This window comes from Rhinopithecus roxellana, chromosome 2 (genome assembly GCF_007565055.1).
Source record: "Rhinopithecus roxellana isolate Shanxi Qingling chromosome 2, ASM756505v1, whole genome shotgun sequence".
Lineage (NCBI taxonomy): Eukaryota > Metazoa > Chordata > Mammalia > Primates > Cercopithecidae > Rhinopithecus > Rhinopithecus roxellana.
Window position 1 is genome coordinate 56,565,593 of NC_044550.1, and position 26,914 is coordinate 56,592,506.

General features: G+C 36.9%; 1 protein-coding gene across 3 annotated transcripts in view; it reads right to left on the bottom strand.

Annotated features, from left to right (window-relative positions):
* Positions 1-26,914, bottom strand: part of LRBA (LPS responsive beige-like anchor protein) — a 779,214-nt gene that overhangs the window by 607,946 nt on the left and 144,354 nt on the right. For all 3 annotated transcript variants that reach the window (XM_030916318.1, XM_010372523.2, XM_030916327.1), the window contains exons 18-25: positions 23,682-23,774; positions 22,358-22,466; positions 21,561-21,642; positions 19,089-19,212; positions 18,579-18,771; positions 2,837-3,898; positions 1,678-1,856; positions 381-534 (exon numbers count right to left, since the gene is read on the bottom strand). In XM_030916318.1, coding sequence (XP_030772178.1) covers positions 381-534; positions 1,678-1,856; positions 2,837-3,898; positions 18,579-18,771; positions 19,089-19,212; positions 21,561-21,642; positions 22,358-22,466; positions 23,682-23,774 — 1,996 coding nt within the window. The remainder of the gene's footprint in view (positions 1-380; positions 535-1,677; positions 1,857-2,836; positions 3,899-18,578; positions 18,772-19,088; positions 19,213-21,560; positions 21,643-22,357; positions 22,467-23,681; positions 23,775-26,914) is intronic.

Sequence of the window (26,914 nt, forward strand, 5' to 3'; positions counted from 1 at the left end):
AAAATAATTTTACCAGATATAGTCCTAAATTTTATAAATTGTATAAGAAGTCAGACTTTCAGAAACCTAGTAACACAGAGTGATTTATACTTCTTATTTCATCTAAAAAGGGCAGGGGATGAGGAGGAGCAACAGAAACATGCAGGTGAAACATCATGAACCATATTCTTCACTAGCTGACTCATACTTAGGGAATCAACATTCTCTCTAGTTCTTTCATTACTAGAACAGATTCTAAGGTCCTCTCAAGTAAAAGATCCTATTGTTTTTTATTTATAGCACCTATGATGCATAGTAACCACCACATATAAGTTTTAGTCAATAAAGTTGCATAACACTTATGTTTTCACACCAATTTTATATAGTAATTAAGTGCTTACTGTAGCCGATGTAGCAGCTGAAAGCAATGGCAGTATACCCCCACAAGCCATGACCATATTGTCCATCACTTGAGAGATGAGATGAATTGTGTTGTGTACAAAGATGACATTATCACTGCTATTCACGAAGTCCATAACTGTCTTTGTTGAATGGCTGTCCAAAGATAAATGATGTTTACTGATAAAGCTAAAGGAAGGAAATCACAGTTTGCCTACTTGAGGGGAGGGAAGATAAGAAGGTGCTTTTGTTTCATCTTGAAAACTGAAGGAAGATGATGCAGCAGGCATTTGGGGGGTGTATACTTCTTCAGAAGAAACAGACCATTCCATATCAGAAGCTACTATCCATGCCCTCCTTCAGTGCTGAAACATAAATACTATTCATTTTACACTGGATATCAAAAGTTGAAGAAAATTATCCTAACTAGGAACAAAACTAAGAAATCATGTGACAAAAATAATGAGGTAAATAGTGGTAAATGTGCTATTAAAAATGAATAGTCTTCTGCAATGCCTATAAAATGCTTTTAAACATAACAAGAATCTTACACAAATAAAAAGAAATAAATTAGGTACCTTTAAAATCATAAATCATACAATGGAGGATAATTTGAAGTACACAGATTTTTTTAAGGCTAAAAATACACTGGAAATACTGATAATGTTATACCAATTTTTTGTTTTTTGAGACAGAGTCTCGCTCTGTTGCCCAGGCTGGAGTGCAGTGGCACAATCTCGGCTCACTGCAAGCTCCACCTCTCGGGTTCATCACATCATTCTCCTGCCTCAGCCTCCCGAGTAGCTGGCACTACAGGCGCCCACCACCACTCCTAGCTAATTTTGTATTTTTAGTAGAGACAGGGTTTCACCTTGTTAGCCACGATGGTCTGAATCTCTTGACCTTGTGATCCGCCCGCATCAGCCTCCCAGAGTGCTGGGATTACAGGCTTGATCAACTGCGCCCAGCCTATACCAATTATTTTTTAATACTTCTAGTAATAAACCAGCTTGATAGACCTACCTTCTGGTGAATTCCATGTCATAAAATTGCTACAGGAAATCTACGACAGATTTTTTAAAAGAGAAATCTCTACTTTTCACATTTTTGTAATCCAGATACGGATTCCATTTTTATAATGGAGAATAAAAGTTAATTCAGTAAAACCCTACCACAGAATAATTTCTATTCTACTTTTTAACCAAATGTCTGGAATTAATTACAAAGTGTTTCTACAGATTTCTTTGAAAATCAAGACTAGGTTTATATACATCTTCCATAATAAACATATAGACAAACCTTCTCCACATCTGTATATCTGTTTCTATTGAAAATAATAGATCAGTGAGCAAACGTTGATGCATCTGAGACCAGTTGAACTCAGGAATACGAAACATAGTAGATCTGGAATCCCTCCTTTGTCCATTAACTGCATCTGGTGCTATTCCTTGCCCTGGCTGCTCATGTTGCCTTGATATCTAATACAGAAAATTTAAAAAGTAATAAAATAGGTTCAACTTCAGCAGGAGGCTTTAGCAATGTAAATAATTTAGTAGCTTCTATGCAATTCATCTACCACATTTTTAAGACACTATAAGAACCAAATTAGAGAGAGAAAAATTATCAATGAGTAATAACATTAATATTTTAGTATATGTAAGCAAAGCTATCAAAAGTGCGAAACTACCGCAATTCGAAAGTAATTAGCTTGGAACCATGTTAAGCATTACCACTACGTAGCATTTTATAAAGGAATCAAGTAACAGTTCTTAGTTTTTAGCCTTAGACTAAAAGAAAGTCAGTATTTAAAACCTAAGTAGCATCTGGATTATGAAGTGGCTAGAATGAAGAATAAAAAGAGATAACATAATGAAGAACCAACCAACAAAAACAAAAAAAAGGAAGGCGGGATAGAGGATAAGAATTGAATAAAGTGGAAAATGACAACATGCTACCAAGCATTGTCTCATGGGTCACTCTGAGATACAGACAGAGGAGAAGGCTGTGCCTCTAGATCTCAGAAAGGCTCCTCTCTCTTATAGACTTCATAAGACACTTCTAAATCACATGCTTGGCAACTAAAATTATACACTGGCAGGTAGGTGGCCCTAGAGTTTGCTGGAAAACTAATGTACTAGGATTGGGTTAGTCAAATAAAAGGTATAATGCAAGTGTTTCCAATATTTGTTTCATAAACTAAAATTATACCAATCCTTCAAAGTGGTAACTTTTGGTGAGGTTATGGTAAAAATAATAATAAAAGCTGTCATTTAATGAACTCACAGTCACTGTCAAACACTGTGCTAACGATCTGAAATACAATCTTCACATTCATTGCATTTATTTAATTGCAAATAGCATGTGAACCAAATTCAAAATAAAATAAATTTAAGTATATACACATGCTCTGTTTTAACTCAGTGCAAAAATACTTGAAGACGATAATATATAAAATCACCTCAAGCACATGTCGATGAGGCTGAGGTGTTTCCACATTTGTACTGGCCTTCAACTCCAGCCTCTCAGTATCTGTAGCAACACTGGAAACATCCAACTTGGCAATCTTTGGCTCAGAAGAAGAAGCCTCAGAGACACTACCATGACAATCACTAAGTAATCTGGTTTCTCCAGGGAGGTTAGTTGCTTTCTTCCCTTCCTCCAGCATCTGACCAAGGTCTGATTCTACAGCTTTTTGGGAAACAGCAGTTTCTGGTGACACCGCTGAAGACCCTGATGCTGTCATAGTCTGAATTCCAGAATCTTTGGAATCTTGAGTTTCAGCATCAGTTTGCTTTTCAGCAGCAGGTTTTCCTTCTTGAAATACTAATTTGTGATCATCACCAAACATGTCCAGTTTTTCACTGGCTTCCGATGCAGCTGGAGACAAACTGTTATCTTTGAGCTCTGTGGGTAGATTAGCTTCCTCAGTAGGACTGCCTTCTACTTTCAGTTCCACATAATCATCGTCTTCCTCTTCCTCTACTATAGACTTATCCAAGAATTCTGGCATTTCTGAAGCATCCTCTTCTGAAGGAGAACTTATAGAAGCAGTTACTTCACTGACAGTCATTGAATCTTTGCCAGTTGTTATAAAAGAATTAGAGGAAATAGTCACAGCTTCTATTAAGTCAGAAGATACCTCTAAATCACCTGCATTCCTTGTCTCATTTGTCTGTGTCTCTTCCAAAGTGCCTTCATCTGGTAACTCCTGATTTTCTTGCTCAGCTTTCATTTCTTCATAAGAAGCATTAGTAATTTGCAGTTCAATATTAGATGCAGATTCTAGTGAGCTTGTCTTCTCTATACTTGAATTTTCATTACCATTTGTGGTGAAATGAGGATAGACAGGAGAATCCTTCATATCTGGTTGCTGGGATCCTACTGAAACATTAACATCCCTTCTAATGCCAGAGGCTGCTTGAACTGAAGTTGAAGAACACAGCCCTATTTCTTCATCAGTTTTTCCTTGCTGTTCCCTAAATATATTAGCAAGGTTTTCTTTGTGTATTTCAAAAGTGACCTAGGTGAAAAATGTACATTCAGTTAAAATATGCATGAGAAATGAACACAGAATGCAAAATATAAAGTTAAATAATTTTCAAATATATATTTTATATAATACAATAAAACGTAATTTTCCTATATTTTATTTTAGTAGAATGATAAATGTAAGTCAATCACAGAAATCTAGATATTCATTAAAAACTACAGCCAATTTTAATGTTAACCAATAGCATAGCATGAAACCACAAGAAGAATATAATTATTTAGCCTATTATTAAAGATGTATAGGAAAAGGATACACTATTCTACTGGCCACCACAACTTGTACCAGAATTTAAGTATGTACTATTGGGAAGTGCTTTATGCACTGGATAACACTTGTTTCAACTGCTATGAATACCAATTTCCCCAGGACTTGTCCGCAGGAGAGATTAAAAACATCAATTAATTATGCTCACCATTATAGTAGCTCTACATATATCTATTAAGCTACAAAACCATTATCTCACTAAGCTAATGAAAACAAATTCTTTTAGCAATGGGAGAAAAAAGATCCAGCCCTTCCTCCAAAGGTTAACCATAATTTCCAAAGTTTGGTCAAACATAGTTTGAATGTTTCAATTGATCCATCCATACATCTATTCATTCCATTTATATCTGAGTGACTACTATATATATTAGGCACCATGAATGTTCCTATGTCATGCTTTGCCTTTTACCGAAATGGAAAAAAAACTGAAAAAGTACTTTTTTTTTTTAATTTTAGAGAGTGCCGTACTTGTTAATGTCACAAGATTTAGAATTTTTGAAATCTCTCTAAGGATTATCTCATAGCCACCAACATGTGATTTCCATTGGTGTTTCAATGGTAACCCCCATCACTCCTTGCAACAAAAATGCCAGAAAAAACTATAACACATGCAGAAAGTATAAGCCTAATTATAGTTTATTTATCCCAGAAGTGTTTGTTTCTGTAATCTACATTATTATATAGAGTAAACTGAACATTCATTCAATAAATCTTTATTGAGCCATAGTATAAGAGGACGGTAGGACAATCAAGGAAGAAAAGCTGATCTTTTTATCCACAAAAATCAATAGGCCTTATTGAATCACAAGAGTATAGACATAGATGAAAAGCAAACAAAAGTAAAAATGACTCTCAATGCAAAAAGTTCCTTCTATCAATATTAACTCGCCTTTACTCATGACATATATAGAACATTCATGCCATGTGATATACCTAAAAACAAAAATATTCCAGGAATAAATATTTTCCTGTGAATATTTGTATTTTTCCTAATTGTAACTATGTTCTTAATTCTAAAACTTAGAAATCTCTTTATAGTATTTCAACAATAAATGCATGTATGCCTCACTAAACAGTAAAATGACATAATCACATTAACAAAATATCCATTTCTTTTACATTCACAATGACAATATTTTATTTGACATGGGTTCTGTATTTTAATTGACCAATTCCTCATATTCATTCAACAAAAATTTACTGAACATCGGTAGCATGCCAGGCATTGTGTGATGAACACATTGTTCCTGACTTCATGGAACTCATATTCTAATGAAGGTGTCAGAAAATGAACACACGAATATGTAAGATAATGTCAAATAGTAATAAGAGCTTTGAAGGGAGGGGAAGTACACAGAGAAGAACTGTGATGAAAGTCTAGGTGAGAAGATGTATTTACTAGTGTAACTGCAGCAGGCCTCTCTGTTCTATTTGAACAAAGGCAAGAATAAAAGAGAGAGCAAGCCATGTAAAAAGAAAAGAGTTTGAGGCAGAGAAGAACAAATGCAGACTTTGGAGCTGAAATAAGCTTGGTATGCATGATGAATAACAATAAAGCAATAAACTGAGAACTAAAGAAAATGAGGTCAAAGATGTGGCCACGAGCTAGATTATGATTGTAGAACATTATAGACTGTGTTAAAGACTGTATTTTATTCTAAGAGAGCCATTTGAGAATTAAGTGTAGGGAAGACAACCTGATTTCCCTTTTTAAAAGATCAGTGGCTGGAAATGGTGGCTCATGCCTGTAATCCCAGCACTTTAGAAGTCCGAGGTGGGCGGATCACCTGAGGTCAGGAGTTTGAGACCAGCCTGGCCAACATGGCGAAACACTATCTCTACTAAAAACACAAAAATTAGTTGGGCGTGGTGGCACACACCTGTAATTCCAGCTACTCGGGAAGTTGAGGCAGGAAAATTGCTTGAACCCAACCCAGGAGGCAGAGGTTGCAGTGAGCCAAATAGCATCACTCACTGCACTCCAGCCAGGGTGACAGAGTGAGACTCCATCTCCAAAAAAAAAAAAAAAAAAAAAAAAAGACTGATTAGCCTACTTTTTGGAAAACTGACTTTAGAGAGAGCATTTCTGCACGAATAAACAATTATCATTATGAAAAGAAAGCAAGTTACATATTACCAACCTCACAGTCATTTTGAAAATAGGCCACTTATTTCTACAATACCCTGTGTTATAGAATGACTTTAGTTTTCAATAATCATTTGCTTTGATTTTATTTATATTAAAGGCTTTTAGAATTTGTATTATACAATGGATCAATAAACATGAGTACATGTAATTTATATGTACAGGTTAAAAAACAACAATTTTTTTAAATTTCACATACCTATCACCCATCTCAAGAAGTAAAACATTACCAGTACTTCACAATTCTCCTAAGTGCCCTGCCCAAACTGTACTCCCTACTTCTCCACTACAATCAGAAGGAAATCACTATCCTGATATTTCTGTTGTTCACTGTTAACAGTTTTACCTGGAGGACAAAGCTTTGGGAGATAATTTTAAAGGACAGTTTTACTGCTATATACTAAACTTACCCATTATGTTTAGTTTAAAAAACTACATCTAACACAAATCTAGTCAATTGTATTTTAAAGAGCAATACTGCCACAAGTGAGGCTCCCAAGAAAACACAAGATACACAGAATCTGTGAGTTGCAGCAAGGCTTCAGCTGATTTGAGAGAATATGTAAAGCTGTTTCTGGGAAGTCTTAGGCAAGTCATTAGGAAATACAGGAAATATAGAGGTCAAGAGAACTGGAGAATCAGAGGTGGTATATGCCAGGTAGAGTGTATTGGCATAAAATACTTTACAGTTTTCACTTCTAAGCTCACCATGGTGAACCTCTACCCTAAGAAGTAAGTCAAAGCACAGCATGTTTTTGTGGAGTGAAGTGAGAATCTTCAGGTAATTCACATTAGACAGGAAAACAGGAATTTAATCAACACATGATGAAGGCAAGCGAGCTAAGTACTCCTAATAAGAATACAGGTCCACCTCTCCTGAGTAAAACTGCTCCAGTCCAGATGGACTGTCATCTGTCGACTACATAGCTGCTATTGGGATCTCCCTTTCTACAGTCCTGGAGATCCCCTTCATCTCTATTCTATGTTGTCTCTTGTTTCTTACATTTCATTTCTTTCTCTTTGTATTATTCTCTCCTTTTGTGCAATATCCTGCAGTGCCTTAAGAAAGGATGTATATCCTTTCTTAATGTTTTGAGATCTCAAATATCTGAAAAGGTATTTATTCTCACTTCATACTTGACTAATAGTCAGAGTATAAAACCACAGATAAAAAAGCATTTACCTTCAGAATCTGAAATGCTTTTAAAATTCTAAAGTCTGTTGATTTTCAAATTTGCCCTTAATTTAATTTATCCAATGGTCTAAAAGCTAACTTGCAATTGAACAATTATCAGTATTATCTTTTTGGATGCTGTTTTCCTTAAGATATTTGTGACTTTAAAACTGATAATTTCCAATTAATTGCCAGATATTGTTCTAAATTACCCAGCTAGAAGACTAGTCATTAATCTTCACAATCATTTGATAGCTAATCTATAGCTGTTTGTAATGTTTAGAAAGCACTTCTATAAACTACTAGTTAAAGATACTTATGAGCTAATGACTATAACATGTTTTTTGCCATTACTTTCAACTTAACTGGCACTCAAATTTACTAATTAGTAGATAAAAAGATAAACACAATACATCCAGATGTTAATATTATCTTTTTAACCTATATATTTAAACCATATAACCTGTAAAATTTAGACTTTTTAAACTGTTAGGCAATGTTTAGCAACGGACTTTGTTTTTAAGCAAATTCATCTTTTTCAGTGCCTGTTTTCATATGAAAATACCAGCTAAATATGATGTTAACTTCTGATTAAGTTCCCAATCTTTGATAAATAACATATATCTTTAAAAACAGGTGGATCTTCCCATATGTATTATCAATGAATGTAAGTCAAAATGCCACCACATTCATGAGATCTTTATATAGAGACTCTGATGTACAACAATGGTATAGATAACAGATATAATGGTAAAATCAAGCATTACTGACATCGTAAGGAGCAATTCTAAAGGTCAGTAGTACTATCTACATTTATAAAGACAGGAAGAACACTGACAAAAGAATATTGCAGCAAATAACTTCTAATCTTTTCATTTTTTAAAAAGTCATCTTGATCAATTGTAATTTCTCAAAAACATTCTAAACAGACGCTTTCATGCAAATCTACAGTATAAACTGAAACAAATTTTTAGAGGGCAATTTAGCAATATCTACTAAAACTTTTTAAAACATGTACAGACTCCTTCCTCTGGAAATTCCACTTATAGGAATTTATCCTACAAAATAAGGGTTACAGTATTGAAACAGGCTCATCATTGCTCATTGATAAGGAACAGATAAAGTATGACTATAATATAAATCAACAGATTTTTAAAATCTCTCTTCCATCAATTTTTCTAAATACAATTTTGGAGAATGCTGGAATATCAAAAGAAAACTTGAATCATTTACACGATCACTCCTTCCTAGAATTTTAAGTGGTCTGATAACATTCAAATGTTACATCAAAGCTGAATCTTATGCTCCTTACTTCTCCATAATGTGAAATAATATGCAGACATTAAATTCATGTAAGAAAGATATCATTAAATAATACTCTAAAATAGTAAAAATATGATCACATTTTGTTAGCAAATAATATGTATGTGCAGATTATGTATAAAAGAGAAGACTAAAAGGTCTCGCGCCAAAATGTTAATAATAAGTTATACAAAGGTGTTTGGATAATGGGCAATTTTTGTTTTCTGTGTGTATGCATTTCTGCTGGGTTCAAGATTTCCTGTAATGAAAACCTATTATTTTAATTTTTTTGAAGTAATAAATGCTATTTGGTTTTAAACTGTTAAAGCTAAGAATACTTTTAGCCAGGAACAAAGGTGCATGCCTGCAGTCCTAGCTAGTGGAGAGGTTGAAGGGAGAGGATCACTTGAGCCAAGAAGTATGAGGCTATAGTGTGTTATATAAAATGGCACCTGTAAAGAACCACCGCACTCTAGCCTGGGAAGCACAGCAACACCCTGTCTCTCTCTCTTTTTTTTTTTTTTTTTAAGTACCATTTAAATTTGGTAAAAACACACACACAAACACTCACAAAGAAATCAGGTATTTTTAAAGAATTAGTTAGTAATTAAATAAGGTATAAAGTGCTACAATCCATGAAATGTGGAAATCTTGTAACTTTTTCATTTTTGTAATTTTTGTGAGGTATCTCCCTCCATCACGCAGGCTGGAGTGCAGTGGCATGATCTCAGCTCACTGCAGCTTCAGCATCCCGTATTCAAGTGATTTTCATTCCTTCACCCACTAGTAGCTGGGACCACAGGCATGCACCACCACTCCTGGCTAAGTTTTGCATTTTTAGTTAGAGACAGGGTTTCACTATGTTGCCCAGGCTGGTCTCGAACTCTGGCCTCAAGTGATCCACCTGCCTCGGCCTCCCAAAGTGCTGGGAGGCATGAGCCACCATGTCCAGCCAATTTTGTAACTTTTGAAATTTCTTCAAACAAGTCGCTTTTAATCTTATCATACAGTCACCATAAACACATATACATTTTTCTATATGCCAGTTCATATCTTATGATTTTAAAAATAATTTCAATAAAGCAATTAGAGAATTCTTTTTAAAAAAATCTTATTTCCACATGCTTTTACCCAATCTAAATGGTAGTTTTTACAGTGACTGAAATTTATACTTCAGATATTTCATCAGATTACAGTAAATAGCAAGTAAAATCTTCAGATATTTCAAATAATCCAAGATAATTAAGGATTTTATCCTCAAATTCACTATTTAGGAGGAAATCCAATTCATATCACAGTTTTAACTCCAGCGTGACTAATCTTTATTCATTTTAAGTGATAAACCCATTTTACCTTACGGCAATATGAGTCTACACAAAATACAGTATCTAAGGTGTTAGTTTTCTTTGTTTAGAAAATAATGTGTTTAGAAAATTATCATAATTCAGAAGAGTTTAAATGCCTTAATTTAAATTTTAATTGAGTAAAAGCATTTTATCATACCCAGTGAAAAAGGTATTACTTAAGCACAGAAAAATGTTCAATTTGAAGCCAAAAACAAACAAAAAAAATGAAAACCTAGACAACAAATAAGACAATGAAATCACAAAGGTTACTAGGTGCACACTTTAAAACCCTGAGATCAAAGTAACCAACATAGTGCAGTTATACTAGAAGAGCCTATTACGGCTTATAAAACCCAGTTCAGCTGCTGGAGGAGAGGTATACAGTGACAAACAGCTTCCCTGCTACAAAGGTGGCAGGAAATCTATCAAACTGGACAATAAAATTGCAATTGAGTTTCTTTGGCTTTTTATAGCAGCAGCATGTATCCTGATGTAACTCTGCAAAAGCTATCCCATTCTGCAACATTAGTTCTTTACACATCAGTTCTTTATCAAGAACCATGTTATAAATTGTGATATTGAGATTCAAAATGACTGCAAAAAGGAAAAAGCATCACTTCAATACTGTATGTATAAAAGTATTTTAAAATCTTCAGAATAGATATTTTTAGAGAAAAGAAAATTTTGTTCCAGTAATTCCAGTGGAATTTTTAACAGCTGCTAAAAATTGTTCACCTACTTACTGAATCACTACAGTTCTACTCTAAGCTTTACTAAACAATAATTTGAAGAGCCTTAGGGCATAAGTTTCTATTTTAAAAATAGTTATAAAGATTTAAAATTCCAAAAAACTTAACAGCATTCAAATAAATTACTTTGTATAAGCCTCATGAAACAGAAAAGCCTTTTAAAAATGAAGAAAATCCACAGGAAAGAATAAAATTAAAACACATGTATGAAACACTAAAATAAAACGTAAACAGGCCGGGCGCGGTGGCTCAAGCCTGTAATCCCAGCACTTTGGGAGGCCGAGACGGGCGGATCACGAGGTCAGGAGATCGAGACCATCCTGGCTAATACGGTGAAACCCCGTCTCTACTTAAAAATACAAAAAAAAAACTAGCCGGGCGACGAGGCGGGCGCCTGTAGTCCCAGCTACTCGGGAGGCTGAGGCAGGAGAATGGCGTAAACCCGGGAGGCGGAGCTTACAGTGAGCTGAGATCCGGCCACTGCACTCCAGCCTGGGTGACAGAGCAAGACTCCGTCTCAAAAAAAAAATAAAAAAATAAAAAAATAAATAAAACGTAAACAAATGTAAGAACCAACTTATAACTTTAAACTTTTGTTTTCCCTCTCATAAATAATGTTTTAGCACATGTTTTTAAAAGTATACTTTCACAGCAAAAAGTGATAGGTCTAGTTTTATTCAGATAAAAAGACTCCATGATTAACTTAGCATTATCCCATCTTATAAATGAATACTAAAACTTGAGTCAGTGTGGTTCTTGGTCAAAAGCAGGCAGGCACTAGAAGCCTCTCCTTAAAGCAACTATTTTCTTCAGAAAAATTTTAAGATCTGTTTAAAGCCGTAAGTCACTGGACTAAAGAAACATATAAACTAAGCAAAACTATAGTCATGCATCACTTAATCATGAAGACATGTTCTGAGAAATGCATCATTAAGCAATTTCATCATGTGAACACCATAGAGTGTACTTACACAAACCTAGACTGTATCACCTACTATATACCTAGGCTCTATAATATAGCTTATTGCTCCCAGGCTACAAACCTGTATAGCTTATTTACTGTACAGAAGCCTGCAGACAACTGTAATACAATATATGTATTTGTGTATCTATTTTTATGTTTTTAATGTTTCAATTTTTAACAAAAGACTGAGTCCTGCTCTGTGACCCAGGGTGGCGTCCAGTGGCGCAATCATAGTTCACTATTATGTTACTTCAAACTCCTGGGCTCAAGTGATCCTCCCACCTCAGCCTCCTGAGTAGCTAGAAATACAGGTACATGCCACCATCCCAGCTAGTGTGTGTGTGTGTGTAGATTGAGACTCGCTGTGTTGCCCAGGCTGGTCTCAAATTCCTGGCCTCAAGCCATCTTTCAGACTTGGCCTCTCAAAGTGCTGGGATTAGAAGTGTGAGACACCATTCCCAGCCCTTTTATGTGTGTATGTAAGGTTTAGAAATGTATATCTAAACAAATATAAACATAGAAAAGGTATAGTAAAAATCCAATATAAAATATTTAAAATGGTACCTACATAACGCATTTACCATGAATGGAGCTTATAAAACTAGAAGTTCCCCTGGGTCAATCAGTAAGTGGTGAGTAAATGTGTAGGTCTAGTACACTACAGTAGACTTTATAAACACTGTTAATATAGGCTACACTAAATTTATTTCTAAAAACTACTTTTCTTTGTTCAGTAAGAAATTAACCTTAGCTTACTGTAACATTTTAACTTTATAAACATTTTAATTTAAAAAATTTTTTGACTCTTTTGAAATCAAATTTAGCTTAAAACACAAACACACTGTACAGTTGTAAAAAAATATTTTCTGCCAGGCACAGTGGTTCACACCTGTAATCCCAGTTCTTGGGAGGCTGAGGCATGACAATTGCTTGAACCTGGGAGATGGAGGTTGCAGTGAGCCAAGATTGCACCACTGCACTCCAGCCTAGGTGACAGAGCGAGACTCCGACTCCAGAAAAAAAAAAAAAAAAAAAAAGGTAGAATGGCAATCATTAAAAAGTCAGGAAACAACAGGTGCTGGAGAGGATGTGGAGAAATAGGAACACTTTTACACTGTTGGGACGATAAACTAGTTCAACCATTGTGGAAGACAGTGTTGCGATTCCTCAAGGATCTACATCTAGAGCTAGAAATACCATTTGACCCAGCCATCCCATTACTGGGTATATACCCAAAGGATCATAAATCATGCTACTATGAAGACACATGCACACATATGTTTATTGCAGCACTATTCACAATAGCAAAGACTTGGAGCCAACCCAAATGTCCATCAATGATAGACTGGATTAAGAAAATGTGGCAAATGTACACCATGGAATACTATGCAGCCACAAAAAAGGGTAAGTTCAAGTCCTTTGTAGGGACATGGATGAGCCGGAAATCATCATACTGAGCAAACTATCGCAAGGACAGAAAACCAAACACCACATGTTCTCACTCACAGGTGGGAACTGAACAATGAGAACACTTGGACACAGGACAGGGAACATCACACACCTGGGCCTGTAGTGGGGTGGGGGGAAGGAGGAGGGATAGCATTAGGAGATATACCTAATGTAAATGACAAGTTAATGGGTGCAGCACACCAACATGGCACATGTATACATATGTAACAAACCTGCACATAGTGCACATGTACCGTAGAACTTATAATTTAAAAAAACAAAACAAACAAACAAAAAAAAAAAAACAAGGCCGGGTGCAGTCACTCGTGCCTGTAATCCTAGCATTTTGGGAGGTGGAGGCGGGTGGATCCCCTGAGCTCAGGAGTTCAAGACTAGCCTGGGCAACGTGGTGAAACCCCATCTCTACTAAAAATACAAAAAAATTAGCCAAATGTGGAGGTGCACACCTGTAGTCCCAGCTACTCGCCAGGCTGAGGCAGGAGAATCGCTTGAACCCAGGAGGCGGAGGTTTCAGTGAGACAAGACTGTGCCATTGCATTCCAGCCAGGGTGACAGAGCAAGACTCTGTCTCATTAAAACACACACACACACACACACACACATTCTAACCGGGTGTGGTGGTTCATGCCTATAATCCCAGCACTTTCAGAGGCCCAGGCGGAAGGACCACTTGAGTCCAGGAGTTGAAGACCAGCCTAAGCAATACGGTAAGATCCCATCTCTACAAAAAATGTAAAAAATTAGCCAGATGTGGTAGCACATGCCTGTAGTCCCACCTACTCAGGAGGCTGAGATGAGAGGATCACTTGAGCCCAGGAGTTTGAAGCTGCAGTGAGCTATGATCACACCACTACACTTCACCTGTCTCAAAAAATAAATATTTTTTTTTCCTTTCTCTATATCCTTATTCTAAAAGCTTTTTTCTCTTTTTAAAATTATATATATTTCAAGGTTTTTTGTTAGAAACTAAGACACAAGCCAGGCCCAGTGGCTCATGCCTATAATCCCAGCACTTTGGGAGGCTGAGGCAGGCAGATCACCTGAGGTCAGGAGTTTGAGACCAGCCTGGCCAACAATGGCAAACCCCGTCAACAATGGCAAACCCCGTCTCTACTGAAAATACAAAAATTAGCCAGGTGTGGTAGCAGGCAACTGTAATCCCAGCTACTTGGGAGGCTGAGGCATAACAATCATTCGAGCCCGGGGGGCGGAGGTTACAGTGAACAGAGATTGCACCGCTATACTCTAGCCTGGGTGACAGCGAGACTCTTTTGCCTGAGCTTATACAGCTAATAATAACTACAAATCAGGATTCACACCCTGTCTCCAAAGTCCACATTCTTTCATTACTTACACAAATCAATTGAAAACTGGATATAAATACCTAGTCATAAATATTTACAAGCTCAAAACACCTGAGATACCACCTAATCCAACTCCTTTATTTTGTATATAGGGAACTCAAAAAGACTAATCTATTCACCCTAAATACACTATTATTTTCTAAGACAGCAGTTCGCAAACTTTTTGGTCTCATGACACTTTACTCTTTGTTTGTTTGTTTGTTTGAGACAGAGAATCGCTCTGTCACAGGCTGGAGTGCAGTGGTGTGATCTCTGCTCACTGCAACCGCCACCTCGCGGGTTCAAGTGATTCTTCTGCTTCAGCCTCCCAAGTAGCTGGGACTACAGGCATTCGACACCATGCCCAGCTTATTTTTGTATTTTTAGTAAAGACAATGTTTCACCATATTGGCCAGGATGATCTCAATCTCTTGGCCTCGTGATCCACCCACCTCAGCCTCTCACAGTGCTGGGATTACAGGCATGAGCCACCAAGCCGGGCAACACTTTACATTCTTAAAAAGTATTAAGGCCCCCAAAGACCCTTTATCTATGTGGATTATATTTACTACTGCTTATTACATTAGAAATTAAAACTGAGACCTTTTAGAAATATTAACCTGTTTAAAAATAATAAACTCAATACATAATATAAATAACATTTTCTGAAAATGATTACTTTTCAAAACAAAACAACAACGAGAAGAGTGCTATTATTTCATATTTTTGTGAATCTCTTTAAAGTTTAGCTTCATAGAAGACAACTGCATTCTCATATTTGCCTTTGCATTCAATGTGTTGCATATATTGGTTTGGCTAAAGTATATAAAGAAAATCCACCCTCATATAGATTTGTAGTAGGAAAGAAGGACCGCACAGACCCTATGAAAAGGTCTCACGGGCCCAAGTTTTTTTTTTTTTTTTTTGGAGACAGAGTCTCTGTCACCCAGGCTGGAGTACAATGGTATAATCTTGGCTCAATGCTATGTCTGCCTCCCGGGTTCAGGCAATTCTCCTGCCTCAGTCTCCAAAGTACCTGGGATTACAGGCATGCACCACCACGCCCAGCTAATTTTTGTACTTTTAGCAGAGATGCGGTTTCACCATGTTGGCCAGGCTGGTCCCGAACTCCTGACCTCAAGTCATCCAGCCGCCTCAGCCTGTGATTACATGCATGTGCCATCGCGCCTGGCTGCCCTCCCAAGGTCTTTAGGTTATACTTTTAACAACGATTGCTTTAAAGTTTATACTCCTCTAGCCATCTTTCCTAAAGACTTCAAGAAACTAAGGGGAACTGACATATATTTATTAGAAAATGTGAAAAATCTGCTTTATACTGGGCACTCCCCTAACCTAGAATCTCCCCTAGAAATCTCTGAAATCTGCTCCAAATGTATATGAGGCACAAATTCAACCCTATTTTTCTTATAATCTTTTGTAAACGGCAACACAGTATGAGAAAAAAAATCAGTCTAGATTGCACCAGCCTACTGCAATAGAAATGAGAATATCTGGGCATCAGCACAAACTAAAGTTACAGAAAGGATGGCAAACAGTTCCTGTTAATGAGCCAAATAGTAAATATTTTAGACTTTAGGGACCATGTCGTTGATGTAACATGTATGATCATCCTTATAGTGTGAAAGTAGCCATATACAATACATAAAGGAATGGTAGTGGATAAGTTCTAGTACAATTGTATTTAGATCTGACCCTTAGGCCATGGCTAGCTGAATTGTTTTAGACAAAACAGATCAACCTCAAAAAATAGTGACTAAAACAAAGCCATTTTATAAAATCAGACCTCTTTTCTTACTTACAAATGGATTTTACTCCTTGTAAACCCTTGCAGTAGAAGCACACTTTCTTCTCAATGAGAAAAGAGGAGGCAGAATGAACAATTTGTAGTAACTTTCAATAATTAAAAGCAATTCAAATACCCAGAAACATGTAATTAGGAAAGGGCAATCTTTTTTTTTTTTTCAGATGGAATCTCACTCTGTCACCAGGCTGGAGTACAATGGCTCTATCTCTGCTTACTGCCACCTCTGCCTCCCAGGTTCAAGCGATTCTCCTGCCTCAGCCTCCCAAGTAGCTGGGATTACAGGAGCATGCCACCATGCCCAGCTAATTTTTGTATTTTTAGTTGAGATGGGGTTTCACCATGTTAGCCAGGCTAGTCTCCAACTTTTGACCTCCGGTGATCCACCCACCTTGGCCTCCCAAAGTGCTCGGATTACAGGCATGAGCCACCATGCCCGGCCGGAAATGGCAACATATTCTACAGAATGACAAAATATTTTAGCATAACTTTGATAGTCAGTAAAATGAAACACTTAAAGATATACAAAAATTATCATTCTTGGTATTTATTCCTTCCAGTCAATTTTTATTAGATAGCTATATAATTATACAATATTCCTTCTGAGTAATGAGAGGTCTTAAGATTCAAAAAACATACACCATAAATGAAACTAATAAATTTTAATGCATTAATTACTTGAAATGTAACTTTTCCTTAGAAGGTACAAACATAAAACTCCAAAAATAATTAGATAATCCACATATTGGCAGAAGATGTTCATAAACAACATAACTAGCAAAGGATTAAGAATGAAACTATATAAAGAACTCCCACAAAACAACAAGAAAACACAGATCAAGATTATGGTGATGTAGCATTTTAAATTCATCCAAGTGACAAAGTTTTAAACTCCAGCCATACCACGTGATTAGCTGATGTGAAACAATGAGAACCTAAACACTGCTGGTGAGATGTAAACTGATACACTACTTTAGAATACAGTATTGTATTGGAATACGATACTTTGGAAAAGAATTTGCATTATCTTGTAAAGTTCAACATTTTCACCTTACAAGTCAGCAATTCTACTTCTAGGAATATACGCAGAAAATTCTTGAACAAGCACAAAATGTATACGAAAATGCTCATTAGTTGATAAATAGTCATGTCATGCAATACATTACAACTGAGAAAATGAACAAAACTACATGGGTCAATGTGGATGAATCTCAAACAATAAGAAGCACGAACAGTAATTACCAAAAAATGCATTCAGTATGCTGCATTTACCTTAAGTACAAACACAAAAAATAAAACTATTGTTTAGAGTTATATACACATAGTGAAGGTACAGAAAAGATAAAAGACAACACTAAATAAAAGCTAGTGGTGTTGGGGGTCAGGCGAAGAAGAGGAGACAAAGAAATTGTAGAGGGGTGATCCAATTTCATAAACAGTGATCCTTTTTGTATGCTTAGAATATTTAAAAAAAAATTTAAGCTATACATAAATAACTAAACTTACTTTGGCTTAATTAAAAAAAAACAAGACTACATGCTTCCTAACCCATGTTTTAGCTACCTGCAAGATAAGCGAAGGGCAAACATCAGCCAGACCTTTTCTGTTTACTCAACCACCTTACGCTGCTAAAACTACTGCTTATCTTTGAATATAGTGCGCCACCTTGTGTTCAAAAGCTTTTAACTAGTATAAAATTCTGAGACCTCTGTAAACATGGCTTCTTCGAAAAAAAATATTAGGTTGGTGCAAAAGTAATTGCAGTTTTTGCCGCAACTACTTTTTCACCATCCTAATACAAATTCCTTTATGCTGTGGCAATAGATTTACCATTATAAAGACAAGTACATGTAAAAACAACATTAGAAAAAATTATTTTTATTCTAAAGAAATTAGAAATGCTTTATATTTATTTCTATTGATAATCTTTTTGAGCTTTCATTTTGCTGTACTTTCAGAAGATAACTTGCCTTTTTTCCTTGATTTTAAGTGTCCACATTTTTAAATGACTAAAATTCAAAAATTATAGATATTTAAAAAGGTACAATATGCTTTCATAAAGAAACTTACCTTTGAATGAGTGATTGATAAAGTGTCTACCCATACACGCCAGCCACCCCACTCATATTTGACTGCATGGTAAAGCAGGATTCTGAATATGGCATATACCATTTCTGTTATCTTTTGCTCATCCGAATTCTTAGGATTAAAATAGCAGAGAGAAAGCATCCATTCTTGCCACACAGAGCATTGTAGCAAGCTCCTGAAAATTATAAGAGGTTACTAAATTACTGAAGAAAAAAATTATCTGAAAGAAATCTAAAGGTTTAAAACAAAATAACCCTGCCCCTCCCTTCTCCCCCCAAAAAAGAAACACATTTAGTTATACATTAAGAACAATTCAACAATGTGGAACTAAAAATTCTAACTTAACTATGTGGTACATTATTTACATACTCTTAATAAAAAAAATAGAAAAATCATTTCACAATATTTTTAAAGCAATTTTTCTAAGATAAAATGGGCTTATACAAAAGTACATCTGAATACTGCAAATAAATGCTTTCTGATACAGCTTACCTCCTGTTTTCTCTACTGTTATTAAAAAGTTTAATCATGTCAGAAAGAAAGGCTCTGCGAACCTCCATGCTCTCTGGGCACTGGGGAGAATTTCGAAGTAGGGTCGCAATTACTTTTAGTATCTCTGTAAGACAGTTTATAAATAAGTAAAAACGAAACTCAACAAAAAACTCATCATAGAAGGTTATCAATCTATTGCAATTTCTTCAGTTTCCCTAACACAAATGTCTACCAAAAACATCCTCTTCTTTTATTAAAAAAAATCACCTATGTAAAGAAATGACAACACATTCATTAGAAAGCATTTATAAATACGAAAGGAAACGTCTTTCATGATTCAAATGTGCAAAAATAAAGCTGAATTTTAAAAGGTTAAAATAAAACAAGTTAAATTATAAATGAATTAAATGTCAGTGAAACTGCTTACTCTCTCTGAGATACAACAAACAGTAAAGTTGATCTTAAAAACAAATAGGCTGGGCTAGGTGGCTCACGCCTGTAATTCCAACACCTTGGGAAGCTGAGGTGGGTGGATCACTTGAGGTCAGGAGTTCGAGAGCGGCCTGGCCAATATGGTAAAACCCCATCTCTACTAAAAACATAAAAATTAGCTAGGTATGGTGGCGCGTGCCTGTAATCCCAGCTACTCAGGAGGCTGAGACAGGAGAATTGCTTGAACCCAGGAGATGGAGGCTGCAGTGAGCCAAGATCGTGCCACTGCACCCTAGCCTGAGCGACAGAGTGAGACTCTGTCTCAAAACAAAACAAAAAAAAAAAAAAGAAAAGAAAAAACACTATAATCAAAATCTCAGAAAAAGATAATAAATTCTTAGATTCCTCATCATAATTTATGTTATGCACACATAGTCTTTCATTTACCATAGTGAATTTTTTTTTTTTGAGATGGAGTCTCACTCTGTCACCTGGAGTACAGTGGCATGATCTTGGCTCACTGCAACCTCTACCCACCAGGTTCAAGCAACTCTCCTGCCTCAGCCTCCCGAGTAGCTGGGATTACAGGTGCCTGGCACCACATCTGGCTAATTTTTGTATTTTTAGTAGAGACAGGGTTTCACCATCTTGGCCAGGCTGGTCTTGAACTCCTGACCTTATGATCCACCCGCCTCGGCCTCCCAAAGTGCTGGGATTACAGGTGTGAGCAACCAAGCCCAGCCTACCATAGTGAATTTTTAAAGGTGTGACGATTTTCTTTCATAATCTTAAAAGTAAAATTAGACACAAAAAAACCCAAAGGAAATTAAAACCTATTCAACATCTCATCTCCCCAGGAAATGCAAAGTAAACTACTATTGTAATGGTCTTAGCATAAAGCTATTTAAATCTCCAGAATTTAGCTTAAATTGGGCCAGGCACAGTGGCTCATGCCTGTAATCCCAGGACTTTGGGAGGCTGAAGGCAGTTGGGTCACCTGAGGTCAAGAGTTCAAGACCACCCTGGCCAACATGATGAAATTCCGTCTCTGCAAAAAATACGAAAATTAGCCAGGCTTGGTAGCAGGCACCTGTAATCCCAGCTATCAGGGAGGCTGAGGCAGGAGAATCGCTTGAACCAGGAGGCAGAGGTTACAGTGGCTGAGATCCTGCCACTGCACTCTAGCCTGGGCGGCAGAGCAAGACAAGACTAGGTCTCTAAATAAATAAATAATCTCCAGAACTTAGCTTAAATTAAAAAAAAAAAAAAAAAACTTTAAAAAAATATGCACTTAGACCAGGTGCGGTGGCTCATGCCTGTAATACCAGCACTTTGGGAGGCTGAGGTGGGAAGACTGCTCAAGCCCAGGAGTTTTAGACCAGCCTGGGTAACATAGGTAAAATAATGACATCATGTTTCTCTGAAAGCTGAGGAAAATTAAACTTCAAAGCCATGTACTTTGAAAATTAGCACTGGAGCATCAAATACACAAACACACTTAACCACATAAAATGTAATTAAATTCTGAAACCCTACACACTAATAATTTTAATAACATGATCTTAAAAAGCAAGATGAAAAAGGTATACTTTATACAAGTGCTTAAGAATTCTAAGTATCAAAAGAAAAGACTGCTTAACAAGACTATCTTCATAAACAATAAAGAAGACATATTTTTGTATTCTAAAATTGGTATTGTTATAGTCACAGTAATTGAAGAAAAAACTACCTCCATAGTCCATGTAATTCTGCCTGACATCACTAAAGAGCACAATCAAAATTTTGCTGAAAGTCTGAACATATATTAAATCAAGACCTTAAGCAAACAATTATTCAAAACCTTTATATAAGAATTTCCACATAACTTAAGGTTGATTCGAAGGAATATTCAACATAAAACACAAACAAAACTAGTATCATCACCCTTAATGAAATATTCATCTAACAGTCTGTTTCAACAACATCGATTTTAGGTTGTTCACAGTGACTTTCTTTTAAGTAGCAAAAGGTAGTTTTTGTTCAAGTATATAAAATACATACGAGGGTTTTGTATCTTTACTGAAGAATCAGGATCTGGATGCTGTTTATGTATCACCTGAGTACCAATCTGTTCTATAAGAATCTACAGAAGTAAAACAATGGATTACATTAGCAAATCACGGGATTAGCGTCACTATTAATGAGCTTTAAGTACAACACTAATCAAAATATAGTATATTTTTAGTCCAATATTGTCATGCTAAGTATTATACTTCTAAAATGACTACAGCATTATTACTCTATGTTTTCTTAATTATAAAATGAGACATCAAATAGTTAATACAATGAAGGGAATACTTAAACAGAAATAACGATACTGTTTAAAAATTCACAAATTAATAATAGATTTATAAAAATGCAGCCACATCTCCTTTGTATCATTTCATAGCTGTACATTACAAACTTAAATGATCTGGCCAGCATGGTGGCTCATGCCTGTAATCCCAGCACTTTGGGAGGCTGAGGTGGGTAGATCGCCTGAGGTCAGGAGTTCATGACCAGCCTGGCCAACATAGCGAAACCCTGTCTCTACTAAAAATACAAAAATTAGCCGGGTGTGGTAGCGCACACCTGTAATCCCAGCTACTGGGGAGGCTGAGACAGGAGAATCACTTCAATCCAGGAGGTGGAGGTTGCAGTGAGCTGAGACTATACCACTGCATTCCAGCCTGGGTGACAGAGTGAGACTCTGTCTCAAAAAATAAAATAAAAGTAAATGATCTTATTTACCTACACAATGTTAAGAGGCATTTTTATAATAAGAAATTTAGAGGAGTAAATCCTAAGTACATTCCTACCTCAAACAGGACATTATATGTGGTCATTGTGATTAAATTTGTCTGAAGCATGAGCCTTTCAGCTAGCAATGAAAACAATCCATGTCCAAGCATGACTTCAACTTTCCTCCTGCAATTACACAAAAAGAAATCAACAAATGTAGAGCTTTTCTGTGCTCTACTTAATAAGCATGCTGGATGAAGGAAACACAAAATACTTTTTCACACTACAAACAATTCCCAACTCAATTACTCTCCCAACTATCTTCAATCTAGAACTTCTAAAGCCACAGAACCTTTAAGTAGAGAAATGCTAACCACTATATAAGCATAACCAGTTGAAAAAAAAAAAGACAAGTTTGCCTATGCAACAGCACAGCAAAAACCTCCTCCCCCAAAATCTTCAGAGCAGTTATTTATTTAATGAAGTTGCTAGAGTCTACCAGCACTAACTTAGTCTCTCTTGAGGACGATTATCTAACGCTCATCTAAAGCACAGTAAGTACTTAAGTAGAAAAACAACGTGGAGAAAAAGTAGAAGAAATGTAATATAATTTTAAAAAATAAATACTATGAAAACATATATAAAAATTAACTTTCCAAGCATAAATTCAGAAACTAAAGGATCAAAAACTTTAATTTTACCCTTGGGGTCAGCAAAGTTTTTCTGCAAATGGCTAGGGGGTAAATATTTTAGAATTTGTGGACCAGGTGATTTCTGTCACAACTCAACAATGTCTTTGTATCATGAAAGCAGCCACAGATGATACACAAATAAACTATTGTGGCTGTTTTCCAGTAAAACTGTATTTACAGGTGGCTAGCTGGATTCCTAAACACTGCAGTTTACCAACACTTGTTCTAAACCAAAAAATTTTCTTTTTAAAATAAACTACTTCCGGTACAGAGAACAAGAGGCAGAACATGAATATCTGCATTCAGCTAAGAAAATAAGCATGGAAGTTTCAGTTCAGAGTTATGCATATATGAGAACACACTATGTGACAAACATCCAGGTTACTGTATTACTTTACAACACAGATAAAGCAAAAATGATGTGAGTCACCTGAAATCAAGTCTCCATAGCTTCTTGAATGCAAGTTGTCCAAACTAATTCTCACAATTCACATTAAATATATGGATAATTTAAATAATTTTATGTATAAAAAAAATTCCTGTTCAACTTAGTTTTTAAAATATGTACTACTGTTTACATTCATACAGCAATTTATGAATAAAAATACAAGAAAAACTAGAGGACTATAGAACAAAATTGCTACTGCAAAGACTTATAAAATAAATAAGTAGAATAAAAGTGTTCATCTTAGATTTCAGGCATACTTACTTTGGGGCCAGATGTTTTAAAAAATAACCCATTGCCTTAAGAGCTTGTACCCTGATTCCTTCACTTTTCGATGCCAGAAGTTTGTAGATAACACTGAATGAATAAGATTAAAAACAAACTATTTTCAGTATAATTTTTAAAAGGAAAGTCTTAAAATATATACTCTTCTTATTATAAACCTATTTCAAATAATATGGAGGGAAATTTAATATACATTTCTGTTATTTAAAAACCTGCCTACCTCAGGCTAGAGTTCCTTTCAATGAAAACTAAGAAATGAGAAGAAATTGGAATATAAGGTGGCCTTTCCATGCACACACTTATATGTAACGTGTGCATCAAGCTAGCTTTGAGACAGTTTTTTCCGTCTGCTACAGGCTTATGTCCTTTGAAGGTTACCAACTGGTTATTTTAAGTCAGTAGAAAGAAAGCATTCTCTAATGGTAGCACATATTTAAATTTCTAAATAATTGTCACCATGAAAAACAAGACAGCAGGCTAATAATAAATGATAATCAGAAATAATTACAAAAGTAAAAAGATTTAAAACCAAAGGATGCTAAAAATAAATTTCCCATTCAATTCTCAAAAATTATACAGTAATCTAATTTAATTTTTAAAGATCTATGTGGAGGCCAGACGCAGTGGCTCACGCCTGTAATCCCAGCATTTTGGGAGGCCGAGGCAGGCAGATCACCTGAAGTCAGGAGTTCGAGACCAGCCTAGCCAACACGGTGAAACCCCATCTCTACTAAAAATACAAAAATTAGCTGGGCATGGTGGCACGCGCCCATAATCCAGCTTCTCGGGAGGCTGAGGCAGGAGAATCACTTGAACCTGGGAGGTGGAGGTGGGAGTGAGCCGAGATCACGCCGCTGCACTCCAGCAGAGTGAGACTCTGTCTCCAGAAAAAAAAAAAAAAAAACAAAAAAAAACAAAGATCTATGAGGGCCTTCTGATTTTAGTATAAGCAAGGTATAATGAAACTGAAATTCATCTGATTCATTACAGTATTCCCTTCCTCATAAACATTTAGAACAAGAACAGTAATTAGAAACTCTTAGAATTACTTTTAAAAATTAAGGATATCATTAAGGCCGGGCGCAGTGGCTCAAGCCTGTAATCCCAGCACTTTGGGAGGCCGAGACGGGCGGATCACGAGGTCAGGAGTTCGAGACCATCCTGGCTAACACGGTGAAACCCCGTCTCTACTAAAAAAATACAAAAAGCTAGCCGGGCAAGGTGGCTGGTGCCTGTAGTCCCAGCTACTCGGGAGGCTGAGGCAGGAGAATGGCGTAAACCCGGGAGGCGGAGCTTGCAGTGAGCTGAGATCCGGCCACTGCACTCCAGCCTGGGCGACAGAGCGAGACTCCGTCTCAAAAAAAAAAAAAAAAAAAAAAAAAATTAAGGATATCAGTATACTCCTAGATCAAAATTTTGGTGTTTAGTAAGTCAGAAAACATTCTGAACAAAAAGGAAATATCTTCAACCTCTAGTGATCAATAGAAAAGCAGGTATATAAAAAGAAGTTTGATTCCTTTTAAAATATGAACTAAAGGCATCCAAGTCCAGATCACATTGTAACTGCATAATTTTAATTCAAATCTTAGTACAAAAACTTAACGGTCAATCATTGGGAAAATACTAATATGTTTTACATTTCTTTTCCTCAAGGATTTAAATTCAGCCAAATAAAAATTAAACCTTATAAAAGAAATATTAATATAAGCATGATACCAGTTTAAAATCACAATAGTTTTTGAGGTTTTTTTCCCCAAAGATGGCAGATTTGAAGGTTTTAGCATTTCTCAGCCACTTGGAAATAGCAAGATAGTACATAAAAATCAACTGTGAGCTTTAATTCAGGAAGGAAAGCAGGACTCCACCAGAATCATGAAGGGCACCCTAGATCCCGAGAGCATTTGTTTCTCCCTAGACCTGGAGCTAACTGGGAAAGAGGTATGGAGATACTGTGAGGGAAAGACACCAGGAAAAGTTGCAGGGACCAACAGCAGGAGGCCATTTTGAATTCAAGCACTTACAATTCAACCTGGAAATCTGGCAGTGTGTCTGTGCAGGCATGCCAGAAATTAGATTCCCTGCTTTGGAGCCAGAAATGTGAAAACTGCCTCAGCAGTAGGTGTTACAATTGTACTCTACCCCGTCGCAGGCCTGGGGTGGGAGGAAAGCTGCTACAGCTGCAATATCTCCTGGACAACAAGACTTGGCAGGCAGAGGCAGCTTGGTGATCTGGAACCTGTCTGCATGTGTCATTGCTGGGTGCTCCAGCCTGCTACCCTGACACTGTGGGGCAGCAGGGCCCTCTCTGCTCCACTCTCAGGCAGAAACCCAGGCATTCAAGCCACCGCACCCTTCATAGACACAGATCATGACACTGGACCCTCTTTAGTCCATGCCCAGGCTAATCTGCAGGCAACTGAAGCACCCGCTCCCATGGACAAGCAACCTGAGCCCTATTCCACGTGGTGCAGCAGGATGCACAGGCAGATCTCCAGGCATTCAATGCACTTGCTTGCCCAGATTGGCAGCCTGAGCCATCCCACTCTTCCTTTGCAGAGATCCAGGTTTAGAGAGGTCCTCTATGCTTCATGCCCAGGGAGATCTCCAGGCATTCAGAGCAGCTGCTTGGCTAGCCCAGCAGCCTTAGTCACCTCACCCCTCTGTGCAAAGATCTTGGTGCAAGAGGGGCCCTCTCTGCCCACAGCCAGGCAGATTTCCAGACATTCAGACAACTCACTCACCTGGAACAGCACACTCTGCACCATTCCTATCTATGCAGAGATCCTGGTAGAGGGGGCCCTCTCTGTTTCATACCCAGGCCTGTCTCCAGGGATTCAGAGTACCTGCTTGCCTGGTTCAGTACCCTGAGGTGTCCCACCATTCCAGTGCAGAAATCCTGGTGCAGGAGACGCTCTCCATTTCACAGCCAGCAGATCTCCAGGAATCTGGAAAACCCACTTTCCTGGATTAGGAGCATAGGGCACCCCCACTCCCATGCAGAGAACTTGGGGCTGAGGTTTCCCATCACTATGCCTAGACACTCCTCTGGGCACTTAGGGGCTGCCCACTGAATTCTCCCTCAGCACTGATGCCTGCCACAGGGAGACCTAGTAGGACCTGCCCAGTTTGGACATGCCCATTTTGTGCCCTTCTCCAGAGCAGAGGAGGGAGCTCAGACTACCGTGCACTACACACATCAGCCTCTTGCCTGA